At 34.0% G+C, this 16,282-nt stretch overlaps 1 protein-coding gene across 1 annotated transcript; it reads right to left on the reverse strand.

The window, feature by feature from the left end:
- Nucleotides 1-2,028: 2,028 nt before the first annotated feature.
- LOC124355722 lies at nucleotides 2,029-3,751 on the reverse strand. The gene is made up of 2 exons (XM_046806880.1): nucleotides 3,106-3,751; nucleotides 2,029-2,084 (listed from the first exon to the last, which is right to left on the reverse strand). The coding sequence occupies exons 1-2, from the start codon at nucleotides 3,749-3,751 to the stop codon at nucleotides 2,029-2,031; spliced, it is 702 nt and encodes a 233-aa protein (XP_046662836.1).
- Between the last annotated feature and the right edge of the window lie 12,531 nt (nucleotides 3,752-16,282).

Consider the following 16,282-nt stretch of genomic DNA (forward strand, 5'->3'; position numbering starts at 1 on the left):
TATAAAAGGTACCTCTTATATTGTAATCCTGTCAACTTATCGAAAAGTGTTGAACCCTTTTTAGTTTAGATAGTAGTGGTGTTAATGAAACAATATTGTATGACTAAATTCTCAATAAGTATTTTTTAAGTGGACACCTACCTCTAGAATCTCAAGTGTCTTATCTGTTTTAATACAAATATATATTTTTGTAATAATAATAATAAATGTATACTTATAGTTATTGTAAAATAACCTTAAGTGACAAATAAAGAACAATACAGCAATTCAAACCATCTATATGGATATACATATATGACTTGAATGTTTGTTAGAATTTTGGGTACTGCAATAAAATTGTTCACTGCTGTAGAAAAATCAATATTTTTATATTCTTTAACAGTTAACTAAAGATACACCATGTTTGTATATTCCTTTTGTTAGTAACCACAAAGACTTTAATAACAATACATTTAGAAAATGTATCAAAATATTTTGAAACCGTTATAACAATATAAACTTAAAATTCTGCTTCTTACCTTAACAATACATTTATTACTCTAAATTTTAATTACTGTGTATTACGTGGCCTAAGTTCAACAAACAATAGACAATATCGTGTCTCAAAGAGCTGGGTTCTACTAAGCTACTACTAAGCCTCGTATATAAACAATACTAGTTTCTGTGCACAAAGCAGGGCCAGCAGACCCCAATATCCACTTTATTAATATTGGTTTTGACCTTAGAGCCGGAGTTTATCACATAAGCGTATCGACAGCTAGTGATTTCGGATGACGTATGTTGACATTAAGCCCCACGTACACACTACACCAATTTTCGTGTACGCAGCAAAGTATGTAGACTTTAATATTTACCATTGTGTATTTGGGCTTAGTGCTGGAGTTTATCACATAAGCGTATCGACAGCTAGTGATTTCGGATGACGTATGTTGACATTAAGCCCCACGTACACACTACACCAATTTTCGTGTACGCAGCAAAGTATGTAGACTTTAATATTTACCATAATGTTTGTGTATTTGGGCTTAGTGCTCGAATTTATTACATTACTTTATTCATTATCGATAAAATTAGGTTGGTTGAGGATGTAAGGTTAGAGAACATTTTAGATCTGAAGCCATACGACCATACATGCCATAGTTGATTTTTAAGTAAGTCACTTTCAACCTTGAGCAACGTAACCTAGCTTTGGCATTTTTAACCTTTGTAAGACAATTGATTTGATCATATCTGAGAAACTGTAATATTTTAGACTTAGGTTTGTATTGGTTTAAATCTTGCCAATACTTGCTAATCTTATATTACCATGGAAATATTGAGAATTATTATCCCACCATTGTATAATCATATAACACCAATAATATTTTAAATTAATCATATAAAATAATACTGTGTTTTCAATTAAACATTAAGTATGTGAAATCTACGTTTATCCTAATGACTTGGATGGGATATTTTAAAATTATTATGTATGTAAAATATACATGAATAATCTGAAAGTATTTTAAAAAAATTCTACGAGTTTCCTAATAGGCACTAAATTCTGGAGTCACAGACAATATCGGGCTCTTTCAGAGAGAGGTCACATATTCTGGAGACAAATGAGGCTAAATACATTTTTGTATTATTACTGGGAACATGAAATTTCGACAGAGAATAATTTCTTTCCCCTATATACACAAAACGCCGGGTTTGTATAGGTCAAATCTGCAAACTCTAATACCTACATGTTTCTGATATGTTTAGCCCAGTGACGGTATTTATAACACCAGCCTATTGAGAGTGTAATCTGCCGTTTTCTGTAATAATGCGACAGTGAGTAATAGCTTGAACAATGTGGAATAATTTTGAGCAAAACACAATTTGGAACTCAGATAATATAGAAACCTTTAGTGTATGTCATGAGTATCCTAATTATACTGACGTAAACATGTAATGATGCTACATGTGTAAGAATATAAAGTGAGGTAAGAGGAAAACGTTTTCAGTCCTACAAAAAGTTGGCAGGAAACTCATCAAAACAAACGATTATACCTCTTCACTTGGCGGGAACCCATCTGGCTTGTTTTTGGCTCTGTCCCTATCTACATCAGACAAATGTTCACAGATAGATTCATCAATTCAGAGATAGCTGTTGTATTTTGTTGGCAAAACTATTATTTGTGAACACATTTACCTAACATATTATTAAAATAAAAATCGAATCGGATTAGTGTAAGGCGTACGTGGTTAAATATCAAACTTTGGTGAATTATTATAGATGTATAATTATTACAAAACCTGACATATTACGTTATCATAAGAGTTATTCTTAGATTTTAAGCCCTTTAACAAAATCTTGCAGGATGAATAGCCTTTCTGTTCGTAAGAACTAAATTCTTGAATGTAGTCTGAAAATGCTTTTCCCGAAAAAGATTCTTACACGTGGATTTGGAGTTAAAGTGTGTAAAAGATAATTTAGTTCGTAAGACATACAAGGGCTAATCCCTATTAGAAATAGTGCATGAGGATATAGACGAGTTTATTTATTTAACTTCCAACGGTCAAAAGACCAATTTACAACGGGTTACAGTTTTACATAGTTTTTCAAGATGACTAATACTTATAAACACAAAGGGCCAAGCCAAACATGCAACGGAATTTAAAACTTAAAAAAAACTTAAGGTATGAGAAGGGACAAGCCAAACATGCAATTGGACTTTAAACTAATTGGTGCTTAAGCCCTAGCTCAAGCACCAAGCCAAACATGCAGGGAACAATACAGCCAACACTATGCAACAATAACAATAAATAAAGCTATATGATTTACAATAAATATACTATACTAGTAAAGGTAAATAAAATCTACATAATTGTAATAAATATTAACAGTATTAGAGTAACAAAATAGAATCTATAGAATTCGTAACAAATTTTAACAACGATAACAAATAAATAACAATAATTTATAATAAATATTGAGGATCATGAAAAGTAAATAGAATTAGGAAAAAAACTAATGAACATGCACCATATGTTATACTAATAACTACAGTTTTGATTGCCGAATACAGATTCAATGCAGTGCCTTCCAGTCCAACAACTTCTTTTTGAAGGCCTCCTCACCTGTACAAAACAGATCAATGTCGTCCGGCATGCTGTTGGCCAGCAGCTGGAGGCGAGGAAAGGTGCTGTGGAACAAGTACTGGGTCGAATACTGACGTCTAGCGAAAAGATGGGTGTGGCGCAGGTGTCGAGAAGTGCGGAAGTCCAGCTTGACAAGTAGATCTGGGGCATCAATGTTCGAGTTAATCAGCTTCCTCAGGAACAGTAGGTCATTGATTATTCGTCTTGTGTGAAGTGGCATCAAGTTTAACTGAAGTTGCAGATCATGAATTGGAGCAGTGCGGTAGTCGAAGCCTAGCAGCACACCAACAAAACGGACGAAACGGGTTTGAACGTTCTCAAGTCCATCAATCTGGCCAATCAAGTAAGGGCTCCAAACAGGTGAAGAATATTCCAGTAAGGGTCTCACCAGATGGATGTAAAGGATCCGTAGAGCATGAATAGAGAACATGTTGCGGCTGTTCCGTATGACGAAGTATAGGGCAGAATTAGCTCTCTTACAAATATAGTTAATATGTTCTTGAGGGTTTAAATTAGGAGAAAGCATGACTCCAAGGTCCCTTATCATCAGAGAACGCGAGAGGGGTTGATCTTCAAGTGTGTAAGGGAATATGATAGGTGTGCTAGACCTGGAGAAAGATATCATAGAGCATTTGGAAATATTTAATGACATGTCATTATCATAACACCACTTCATCAACAGATCAATACTGTTGTAAGTTGTAAGTACTGTACTAGTTGTAAGTGTATCAGATCGTCTTAGCCAGGAATGTTATAGTGGTAGAGTTTAGTCCCCTATATTGGCTGGGATGGTAATCGAAGAGATAACAAATCTCTCGATTTTCAACTGAATACTCTGTAACACAAAGACAGCTGAGATATGCAGTCTATATATGTTTAAAGAGACGAAAAACGTCGAAAAATCCTCAACAGGCAGAGTATCTACTCCTTCCCTCAACGCAATGTTTCCCAATGCAGCCGAATTCGCATAGCAAGTGGGTTATGCCTTAGCAGCAAATTAAGTGTCAACGGGGCATACTTTTCGAAGAGAACAATCCGTTTTAACTTTGTAGAGTGTATCTAAATACAAATTACAGAGAAACCTCTTTGTTTAAAGGTTATTTTTGACGATGGAAGGATTGTGAAGGAAACAGGATTTTTCCGGACATTTGCCATCGTTCAGTGAAACAAGAAAACAGTAACACTACGTTTCGAGATCTGCAATCTGATCTCTTCTTCAGGTAAAGAACTAACCTAACACATAATTACAAACTAGGTTAAAATAAACAAATCTTACTAAAGCGTTGTGGCACGCCTAAGTCAGGAATCACAACCTACATGTTGTTGTCAACTTCACTAACACTAAAGTCATGCACTTAATACAAAACTATACAAAACACTAATCATTAAAACTAAACTACGGAATATAGGTCACAATACGTCTTCACTCGTCTACTAACCACCTACGACTGACCAGAGGGACTAGCCAATGGCAATCGTGACGGCTGGCTAAAAAAGATGGCGGAAATACAAGGGAAGGGGAACAGGAATGGGCCCTTTCGTTATTATTGGTTCATGCGAGATGAACTTCTTAAAACCATATTGTGACTCCGCATTGGTTTATTACTAATATCCGATCCGTTTGATACTTTTGGTTTTCTCTTTAGTTCATTTTTTAGAATTGGCAACCAAAGCGGCCTAATCTCGACTGATGGTTGACTGATTGGTTGGTCTGCCAATTTAATGTATGTTGCCTCAATTAATTTCCTTTTGAAGAAATGTGGTTCCCCATGTATTATGTGGGCTTCATCCCAATTCATATGATGGTCTTCGGACCAACAATGGTGTGCAATTTTTGACTTTTCTGTGAAACCCTTTCTCGTGTTTTCTTTGTGTTCTTTTATCCTTACGTTTAGTGGTCTTTTTGTCTCGCCTATGTATTCCCTATTGCAGCTACATTTTATACTGTAAACACAGTTTTTGGAATCCTGTGTGCCATTTTTTGGTTTTGTTTTTACGAGACTTTGTCTAAGATTGTTGTGTGTTTTAAACGCGGTTCTAATGTTGTACTTTCTACCTACTATTCTAATTTTCTCCGATAATCCCGGCACATAAGGGATTGACATAAACGCAAATTTATCACAATTCTGTTTTTGAGAGAAACACAAATCTGAGATAGGTTTATCACAAATCTGAGAGAAACCTATTTGTAATGAGCAAGAGTAGCGCCGGAACTCGATCAGGAAAGAAAGTCGAGATCGATGATTTCCTGACACAGGTGGCATGTACTAGTGCTGAAGCAGCGACGCCATGTACTGACAAAGTGTACCGCACCTATGCACTTGTACAAGTCCAAAATTGCCATACTTCTCGGTCTGCAGAGAAATCCTCGAAGTTAATAATCGTCTAACATTAGTTAGGCACGGCTGCAAGTCGTAAGGTGAGACACGTAGAAGGAACGCCAATTCACGGAGCCTCCTCATAGATACACGTGGATACTTCGTCCATAGTCCTTGCGTCTCGTGCTTCTTCGGGCGAATGACGACAAACGTACATCCTTCTACGAGGCATGGGCTACTTAGATGTAATAAACATCTTGCATCTCAGAAGGAGTAGTGCCTAGTCTTGAAGTATGCAGATTTACAAACATTCTGAGAGAATTAGTTTTATATATATATATATATATATATATATATATATATATATATATATATATATATATATATCACATAGACGATGGTGGCGATGAATGCAGAGAGAAATACGGGATAATAAAACTCTTCTGTATTAGTTTGATTTTAATATGCTTTTGGCTATCTAGCACAATAAAAGTTATCAAGTTAAATGTAAGTTATAAAAAGTTTAGTAGCCTACCGAAGTAGTAGAGTTCAAACAAAAACTAACTAAAGCTGCCGTTAAGGTGTATAATACTTCAGTTAGTTTTTAAGCAAGCATGTGTTCCAAGTCAAAAAATTATAATGCCAATTAATAACCTGTTTAAAAAAATATACAAACAGTGTCAGCTACTTTAGCTGCTTTACAAATTAAACTTATTGTTGTGTTAAGAATAGAATACCACGAGAGCTAAAATTCATAATGGTTAAAAGAAGAGAAAACTGAAAGCTTTAAACCGGATGTTTTATATAATCCTTTTGATCTTGAGATGGATATTCATAAACTTCAGCATTGACATAATTCATTGTAGTGAAATAATAATGACGATTGAATAACGTTAAATTGTTACGTGTTGAAAAAAACTTACGCAGCGAGTACACTTGTATTACGAGTTGTTGTGAAACATGTCTACGCGCTGGTGAATTTAGGCCTGTCAAAACCGAATGTGGCCCAAGAGAACAATTTGACAGGAGTCGTAATTGAAATACACGGTACGTGTGCATCCACCGCCAATATGTTAACATGACCAGTTGAAACGTGCTCACATCACACGACAAAGTTTCAGAGTACCAATAAGAGTAGATGACTAAGAGTATAAAGTTACACACTTATTAATCCCACATAATTAATACTGCAATAAACTAAAGTAAACCCAAAGGGACAAGTGATGATGCCGCACTAATGACTTATTGGAACTAAACTTCACAGAACTTCGCTTGTGTTACAACCACTATTATGTCAACACTCTTACATAGACGAATTTAGCTTAGTAGCGAAAGAATATTGTATTGACTATAAAAATAAAAATGTTTCCCATCAAAGGAGTTTTGTGCAAATTAAGTTAATAATCATTTGATAAGCAATTGAAAGTTATTTAATTGCCTCTAATGTAAATGAATAGGTAAAGGGTGTATACAATATTTATATTTGGTAAGTTTTTTAACTATTAAAAGTTATTTAACTATATTACCTTTATTGCAAATATGCAAAGATTGCGTTCAATAGCTTTATACAAATTTGTAGAATTTTTATCCAAAAATTTAGTATTGGAGAGGTAAGGCAATTGTTGTAAAAAACAAGCTAAAATACTGCTTTATCGCAATAGCCATTACTATTAATCTGGATATTGAAGATTCTGAAGGCGATAAGTTGGTAATTATTGGGTTGTATGGCCTAAACCGTCCAGAGACTTTTTGTGGTCCAAGGCAGAGTTTTGGCTCGTGACCTCTCATCGAAATCGAATATGACACGATTGCCAATGAGCAATTAGCTAATAAGTATCAAACCCTAGCTATATCCCCCAAGTTAAATGTGTGCTTAGTTTAGTATTAACTATCATAGTCGCTTAAAGAACAGTAAATAAATTTATTTAAGAAATATTAGCTTTCAAAAACAAACATACTCATTTTTGTGAGGTATGGACAAGTTTATAACTTGAACTAGGCATTTACCGTATTTATACTCGACTCAATACTTATTTAAATTGTTCGAAGTCAATGACAAATTCTGTTGAATGATACAAATAATGTCGTTAGCACAATGGTGTAGATAATGTATAAGTCTCGCTTTATTACTCCGCCTTTATAACACAATCGTGGGCGGTGAATGGAGAGCATGCCCCACTAACGTAATTGCATAGTGTATACCAGCTTTTAACCCCTAGAAAGCGCTTAACCCATATCGGCAGTTAGGTGCTTTCACCGGTAGCAAAGAGCATTAGAGACGAGCTTTTACGCCGCTCTGCGTAGACCATGTTCCGATAGCGGCGTATTAATGACTCAGGCATTATAACAGCGTATAGGTGCTTTCACCGGTAGCAAAGAGCATTAGAGACGAGCTTTTACGCCGCTCTGCGTAGACCATGTTCCGATAGCGGCGTATTAATGACTCAGGCATTATAACAGCGTATAGGTGCTTTCACCGGTAGCAAAGAGCATTAGAGACGAGCTTTTACGCCGCTCTGCGTAGACCATGTTCCGATAGCGGCGTATTAATGACTCAGGCATTATAACAGCGTATAGGTGCTTTCACCGGTAGCAAAGAGCATTAGAGACGAGCTTTTACGCCGCTCTGCGTAGACCATGTTCCGATAGCGGCGTATTAATGACTCAGGCATTATAACAGCGTATAGGTGCTTTCACCGGTAGCAAAGAGCATTAGAGACGAGCTTTTACGCCGCTCTGCGTAGACCATGTTCCGATAGCGGCGTATTAATGACTCAGGCATTATAACAGCGTATAGGTGCTTTCACCGGTAGCAAAGAGCATTAGAGACGAGCTTTTACGCCGCTCTGCGTAGACCATGTTCCGATAGCGGCGTATTAATGACTCAGGCATTATAACAGCGTATAGGTGCTTTCACCGGTAGCAAAGAGCATTAGAGACGAGCTTTTACGCCGCTCTGCGTAGACCATGTTCCGATAGCGGCGTATTAATGACTCAGGCATTATAACAGCGTATAGGTGCTTTCACCGGTAGCAAAGAGCATTAGAGACGAGCTTTTACGCCGCTCTGCGTAGACCATGTTCCGATAGCGGCGTATTAATGACTCAGGCATTATAACAGCGTATAGGTGCTTTCACCGGTAGCAAAGAGCATTAGAGACGAGCTTTTACGCCGCTCTGCGTAGACCATGTTCCGATAGCGGCGTATTAATGACTCAGGCATTATAACAGCGTATAGGTGCTTTCACCGGTAGCAAAGAGCATTAGAGACGAGCTTTTACGCCGCTCTGCGTAGACCATGTTCCGATAGCGGCGTATTAATGACTCAGGCATTATAACAGCGTATAGGTGCTTTCACCGGTAGCAAAGAGCATTAGAGACGAGCTTTTACGCCGCTCTGCGTAGACCATGTTCCGATAGCGGCGTATTAATGACTCAGGCATTATAACAGCGTATAGGTGCTTTCACCGGTAGCAAAGAGCATTAGAGGCGAGCTTTTACGCCGCTCTGCGTAGACCATGTTCCGATAGCGGCGTATTAATGACTCAGGCATTATAACAGCGTATAGGTGCTTTAACCGGTAGCAAAGAGCATTAGAGACGAGCTTTTACGCCGCTCTGCGTAGACCATGTTCCGATAGCGGCGTATTAATGACTCAGGCATTATAACAGCGTATAGGTGCTTTAACCGGTAGCAAAGAGCATTAGAGACGAGCTTTTACGCCGCTCTGCGTAGACCATGTTCCGATAGCGGCGTATTAATGACTCAGGCATTATAACAGCGTATAGGTGCTTTAACCGGTCGCAAAGAGCATAAAAGAGGGAGCACCCAAAAGGCGAAATGTGATCATAAACCACTAACCGTAATTACGCAGTCTATTAGGTCGTTTAGGAGCTTTCACCGATGAGCCATAGAATCGTGTCTAGTTACTAACGTGCGGTACACCGCACAAGATTAAATTTAAGAATTTTGTAATCATCATATTATTTTATTAAAGCCCATTAAAATGCTAATATAAGGCAGTGTTTTTCAAAACTACCTTAACGCGGATCTTAAACTATATCTATTTTTTAACAAATAAAATAGTTTTAGGAAAATTACTAGGCTAATATTATTAGATATCATCCTGAAAATCTGAATGACTCGTAGTAAATATATTTCATATAACCTACGGTTCCTCAATATAACGTGTGGCAAGGATAAGACTCACTGTCTTTATTGTAAACCCCTTTCCACGTGTCAAATACTTGTAAGTTATTGAGTACACAGACGGGCACAGGTAATAAAGAGTTGGTAACAGCTGCAGGAAACATTCGGTTAAATATTGAAAAGTGATTAAAGCCCGTCCATTAGCTAGAGAGAAACATGGAGACCGAGCTGGAGTGGTTCAAATGGTATAAATGGTTCAAGGGGAATAAATGGCTGCTGTAAACCTACTGTATAATGGCGTGACGTCTCTTTATTACTAAAACCTGCTAATCATTTTATACTTTAATATTTAGTAGTTAGTTTTAGTTAATACATATCTAATTAGTAAATATCTCAGCGTTTTATAAATAAAGATGTTGTAATCTATTGTAATGGTTATTCCATTCAATTTACCATTTACAATAAATCTTGAATATTTCTGTATTTAAAACATCGGTGTATTGATAAACCAAATGAGCATTTTCAGAAATGCTGTTAAGTCCCCGAGTAATTTCAGTTATACTCATAGATTCTTAGCTCAAAAACGTATCAAGACTATATAATACTCCATTTCTTTTTTTCTACCGGGTGGATATAATAGTTTCTTTTAATGTATGATTCTTTTGTCTGTCTATTTGTCCGCAGGAAATTTTATGAACAAAATTGGCTAAAGAACTGAAGTTTTGCAAACGACTCTAGCAAATCTTTTACGCGAATTTGTAAAAGTGTATAGAGAACCACAGTGTTTGGTCTAAATATCTTAAATGTTTAGTGGTTTTATTCTTTTAGTGTAACGCTAGTATGCCACAAGATAAACTAGCACTTCACATTAGTCCTGGGCATATTATATGATCTGACTAACCAGTCAGTTTGTACAAACTTTCAATATCCAAGCGAGATTAAACATAGGTTTGTAAAACTGCTATATTGAAGTTTCGACATCAATTTTTCAAAATGAAACACATTGCTTTTACTAAACCCAACTTGTAATAGCACTCATTATACAATATTAATGGTGCGTACTAATGGTATTAAAGGTTTTATGACACCAGGCAGATGGCGTTCATTGTTGTCAATACACTGCAATAATCGGATTCTGTAGTTTCTTTCACCTTTTTCCAGCATATTGACCGACATGTTGGTGATACGCTTGGTGAATGTTATTCTTCAGATGACCAGTGTCCTGGATGTTCTAATTTGTTGAAAAATATAATTTTGTACAAATGTAAATTGCAAATAACAAGGTATTGGTTTCGCTAATGCTAATACATCTCGGAAATAACATGTGATTAGTCAAGTTAATGTGCCAAGACTTTACATTCATAATCAGTCGTATATTAACATTCATTAAAAAATGTCAATACAAAACTCATGCTCGTATGGGTAAGCAAGAAAATTATATTTTTCTTTAAAATTATTTCATTGAATCGTTTGTACTACAATATAGTTACAGTACTATTAACTTCATTATAATCTGTGATTATACGTCACAGCTTCACAGAGTGTAATAGGTCTTTTAAAGCAAAGGTAAAGAAATAAAATTTTAATTAATGAGAATCATTAAAACATCCAAGAAACTTTTTAAACACTTTTGTGAAGGGTGTGCGTTGAGGTAGAGATTAAGTAAGAAGTTACACCGGTTTGTGTATGATATTTGATGCAGTAGACAGATTGAAAATGTTGAAAAATTGATATTACTTTTCAGAGTGGGTGAATGTTCTTGATTACTCTTCATCTTGTCAACACAGCCAGCTGAAAGTATGTACTGTGAAGGAAAATGTTTTATATGATATCTAATGGAAGTCGTAAAAATTTGGAAGAGCGTTGAAAAGGGTTAGATATTTAGTTTCTTTTGTTGGTGGGGAAATTGCTAACGCCGTCAGAACTCACAGTACAGCAGTGGTCAGGTGCTCAACTCATCCATTGCTTAATCTCGGTGCCGCTTTGAGCAATATTGTCAATGCGGGCTTCACCAAAAGAAGGCTTGGAAGTGGGCTGTCCATACCCTTAGCAACTGATGATGAAGAAATAGAATCTTAAAAATTTAGAAAACTCTTCATATATGAATCTTTACCGTGGCTGTATTTAGGTTAATGTATATTCACAGTAAAGTGTATAAATCCAACATTTCGATATTTAAAAGCCTACAATATTTCACTATATACTTTTATAATATTTAAATATATTTTATTGACTACGTTTTAAAATTACTTTGTATAATAAGTTATTAAATTTAACTGCCATGCAAAACTAATAATTAATTTTCTAGGATCAAATACTTATAGATTTTTTGAAATTTTTTGTGGGAAATTTCAAACAAATTAATGATATGACTTGATTTTTTATAATTTATTTTAAAATAACCATTTAAAATTACAATTTTGTTTTTTTTTTAATTCATACATTCGTAATCCACGCAAAGAATAAAAAATAACACTACACATGATAATATTACGTACATAATACTATTTCGTTCGATTAAAAAAGATCATAAACTATTAAAAATTATAACATTTTTAAAGAACTGTTTTTTACGTTGGTGCTTTATCAAAACATGTGATGGAACTATCTTAACGCGTATAATAAATGAAAATGCCTTTTCAGGGGTATAAATAAATTAGCTTTGAGAAAATGGGTTGGCCTATTTCATAAAAAACTGAAAATCAGAATTTTCTTTATAAATATATATTATGTAAATATCAAAAACTCTAATTTTACTCACCTTTTATATCATCTAAGTATTTTATTAGAATTTTTTTTTTTTAATGTTACTAATAACCAATTATTATTATTTTGAAATATAAATCTTTCTGAATCACTTGCTACATTAGGAGCAATAAAAAATCCATAAACGATATTATTGTATAATTCTAAACCACTATAATGCTCCTAATATTTAGTTATTTGAGATTGAAATCTTCGCACCACAGTGAAACAATGCAACAGCCAGCCCAAGATAACTACCGTTGCGTAGCAACCGTTTATCATCCCGTCAATACCATCTTATCAGTAGTTAATGCACATTAGCTGCTACAATGGTAAGATAACACTGTTACCTCAGGTGTCGGAGGGGAGTTCGTTATTATTAGTAACCAGATACTTGTAGCTCCTTCCGATAATCCCTTTATCGCTTAGAACAACTGTCATTTAGAAAAAACTAAAATTAAATCAAACCAGTGAAAATAGAGTTATTTTTAATAAACTTAGGAGAATACATTAATAGCCAAAAATTTTTTCAGGCTTTTTTGACGATGTACTTTTAGTAATATTATAAAACCTTATGTTAAATTTTTACTAAAAGCCAGTAATAGTTTTAATAGAGTAATAAAACTTGTAATTACCCTCCATCCATTCATACTTTGTATTAGATCTGGGAAATTTTGAAATTTACTTTCATTATTTTAGTGATTCTTTACGAAATCTCCAACAGAATGTCTTAAAACAGTATATCCTATAGAATATACTTCAATATTTAGTAGCTATATATATATATATATATATATATATATATATATATATATATATATATATATATATATATAATTATTTCTGTTGATGTAGGTTTTTATTAATACTTTATAATTATAATTATCAATGCTAGAAAGAAATATTGTCTGAAGCAATGGATATTCTCTCTTCCACTAGGTTAAAATTTAAAAACCAGAAAATAATTATTTTGAGTTTATGATGTATTTAGATTATTAAATGCTGGAACACAATCGATTTGTTTAAGTATCTATTTAAGTAATGAACACTGAAATGATTAGAAATGTTACAATAACAGAAAAACCTAAATAGTTTTTTTATTGCAATAATTAACGATATCAGTTGTATTCAGTCCTGTTATAACTTCAATTTACATATCGACAATCAGTAAACCGGAACAGTTTTAATAGTACATATTAAATTAAACAAATATTTGTAATTATGTATTATAGAAACAAAACTTACTGGTTGTATATTTCCGTAGAAATATGTATTGGATCAGAATAAATATTTACTTCCATGCAGGTTAGGTAATTTTCACTGAAAACATACGACTCGTAAGCGTGGTTGATCTAATTCACGAGTTCCCAAATATTTTGTTTCTTAATTTCTTTTGAAATAATTATGTTTTGTAGTGGTAATTAGCTAATGAAACAAAAACAAATCAGGCTTAAAATTATAATAAGACAAGCTTTCCTCTCCGCACTTCAACGCTTAAACAGTACTACACCCGAGACCGATCTGTCTTCTTAGTTGTGCGATTTTTCTGTCCACTGGTAGGCTGTAGGTCTATTCCAATCTCGGAGAATTTATTTCAAGCGTAAAAGGGTTGCAAGGTCTGAAAGAATGTTTCCTTTACGCGCTCTTGCAATTTATACATGATTTAAAACTTACACTGTAGTGATCAAGTCAGAGTGCATATAACACGGCACCAACTGCTGCTTCACTTAGGAGGTTAAAGCAACACAGGTTTAACCAATAGCAATTAAATGGTAATGAAGTGGATTAATAGGTTAGCCATCTTTATTTTTCTAATCAACTCATAGTTATAATCCACTGGTGTTAAAAATATAATTGTTTGCAAAAAACCATTAAAAATTATTTCACTATTGAGCGACGAAAAATATTCGAAAAATTCCCGTTTCTTTCACAATTATTCCATGTAAATAAAACTTCAAACACAAAAGAGTTAGGCAATTAAACTTGCTTTAATTTAGGCCTACATAAATAATATGGATTACTAAAAGACGCCTCCCTTTGTAGTTAATGCATTAAAACTGTCATCTTCTTTAAAAATGATATTTAACCGAGCGAAAATAAATAAAGCTGAATAGAAAAAAAGTTCCTTTTAAAGAAAAATATAAGTATAAAAGTGTGGAAAATATATTTTTATAAATATTGTTTTTCATATAAAAAGTAATATGTCCCAGATTTGATAGTGTCTTATGTGCTCAAAATATGTAACAACTATGTAAAACATATCTAAATTATGATTTTGGTTAATATAATGTATTTTGTACATTATTCATGGCAGCACATTAATTGAATAAAAGTGGTTTTATCGCCTGGTAACAATATTATGGTGACACATTTTTTCTTAAAGTTTAAATAAATAGAGGTACGTTTTGTATTTCAATTTCATATAACCAAGATTTTTAACAAATTCTAACCAAAACTTACTCAAGGGCAAACGAAACAAGCAGTCATGTTTGATATTTCATACACTATTCAAGGCATGCCTGCTATTATATAGAATATTCCGGGCACGTCTGGTTGTATCCTGTCCGTACACTGAAATCCATTGTTAGCATAGTGTTTTTGTCAACTGCGCCAATTTTACAAGTCATTGCCAGAATTTACTCTAAGAATTTAATACTAATAATTCAGCTACGTTACAAATTGTTATTACATAAATAGAAAACATATATTTCACATATAATTTCCATATTTAAAATCTGTTGAAAAGATCATAAACTGACATTCCATTGACCACGAGCATGGAAAACCTACACTTTAACTGTCAGCCATTTGTATACATGGTTTTTATGAGGTTAAGTGTGGGGTTATAATCATGAGCTATTTTACTAGACCTTGCGTATCAACATGATACATTTTCCCACTCCCGAGTCTGTGTATAATATTGATGCACACAAATTTGCATTGTTCTTTGCTTCTACATACAAATAGCTCACATTTAATAAAAAACGCTGCACTAACAGCAGCGTAACGTAGCGTGTTAAAAAGATGGAAACACAATTGGTTTGCTTGAAAAAATACAATGATTTGGGAACAATACAAATCATATGACGTTTGAATTTCTCTTTCAGAGAAATATTATACAGTGGTTCTGAGTATGTTTTGGGTATAAATAGAAATAAGACTTATTTTAAATTTTGATATTTACTAAATAAGCCTTTTGTAATCTGGTTCTAATTATTTTATTTTAACTCAATAATACAATGCGTCAATTTACTTTCAATCAGTTTCTTTCAATATTTCTTAGGCCCATGTGTATAAATTTTATACACGGTGCATAACATGTTTGGTCGAATTTGGTTTTATTCTAATGAAATAAAAGGAGTTTTCTCTGTTATTATTCTTAAAACCCATTCATAAATACCCGCATAAAAACCTGCTTGATGTTTTTACCGCAATTTGTGTGTGTATCATAAGTATATGTAAACATGGCTGTTAAAGTGGGCTGACAAAGAGTTATTTATTGCTATGATTGTGTTACCCAATCTAAAATTATTCCCCTTTTCTATTGAGAGTAACGGAATGAAGTTACGTGACAGAGATATTGTCCACTATCCCTCCTCGTGGTGGATGTAACATGCGATTTCAACTGGAGGCGGCCTAAATCACCATCCTCAATATCATGTCAATCCGGAAGTAGCGTAAAAGTCTCTCTAGGGTTATTTATAATGGGAAGTTTCCAGGCTTCTTGATATACGTAAAATCCTCATATGACTCACACTATACAAAATCGCCTATCTGATACTCTTATTAAAGACTTTATTTTCACAAAACCTATAAAATGGTCCCCATAAAATTAATATTACTATAAGATATTATATTATTACCTTCTAATCAGTTTAATTCTTATTAAATATTTAATTTCTTAATGAATTTAACTAAAAGTATACCCACTTGGTTTCATACCAT

This window comes from Homalodisca vitripennis, chromosome 2 (assembly GCF_021130785.1).
Source record: "Homalodisca vitripennis isolate AUS2020 chromosome 2, UT_GWSS_2.1, whole genome shotgun sequence".
In the NCBI taxonomy this organism is placed as follows: Eukaryota; Metazoa; Arthropoda; class Insecta; order Hemiptera; family Cicadellidae; genus Homalodisca; species Homalodisca vitripennis.

Excerpts from the sequence above, each read along its gene's own strand:
- LOC124355722 (XM_046806880.1), bottom strand. The coding sequence starts at position 3,751 with ATGATATCTTTCTCCAGGTCTAGCACACCTATCATATTCCCTTACACA. Across the intron at positions 2,085-3,105 it reads CATTGATCTGTTTTGTACAG|ATAGGGACAGAGCCAAAAAC; the intron begins GTGAGGAGGCCT and ends TGTCTGATGTAG.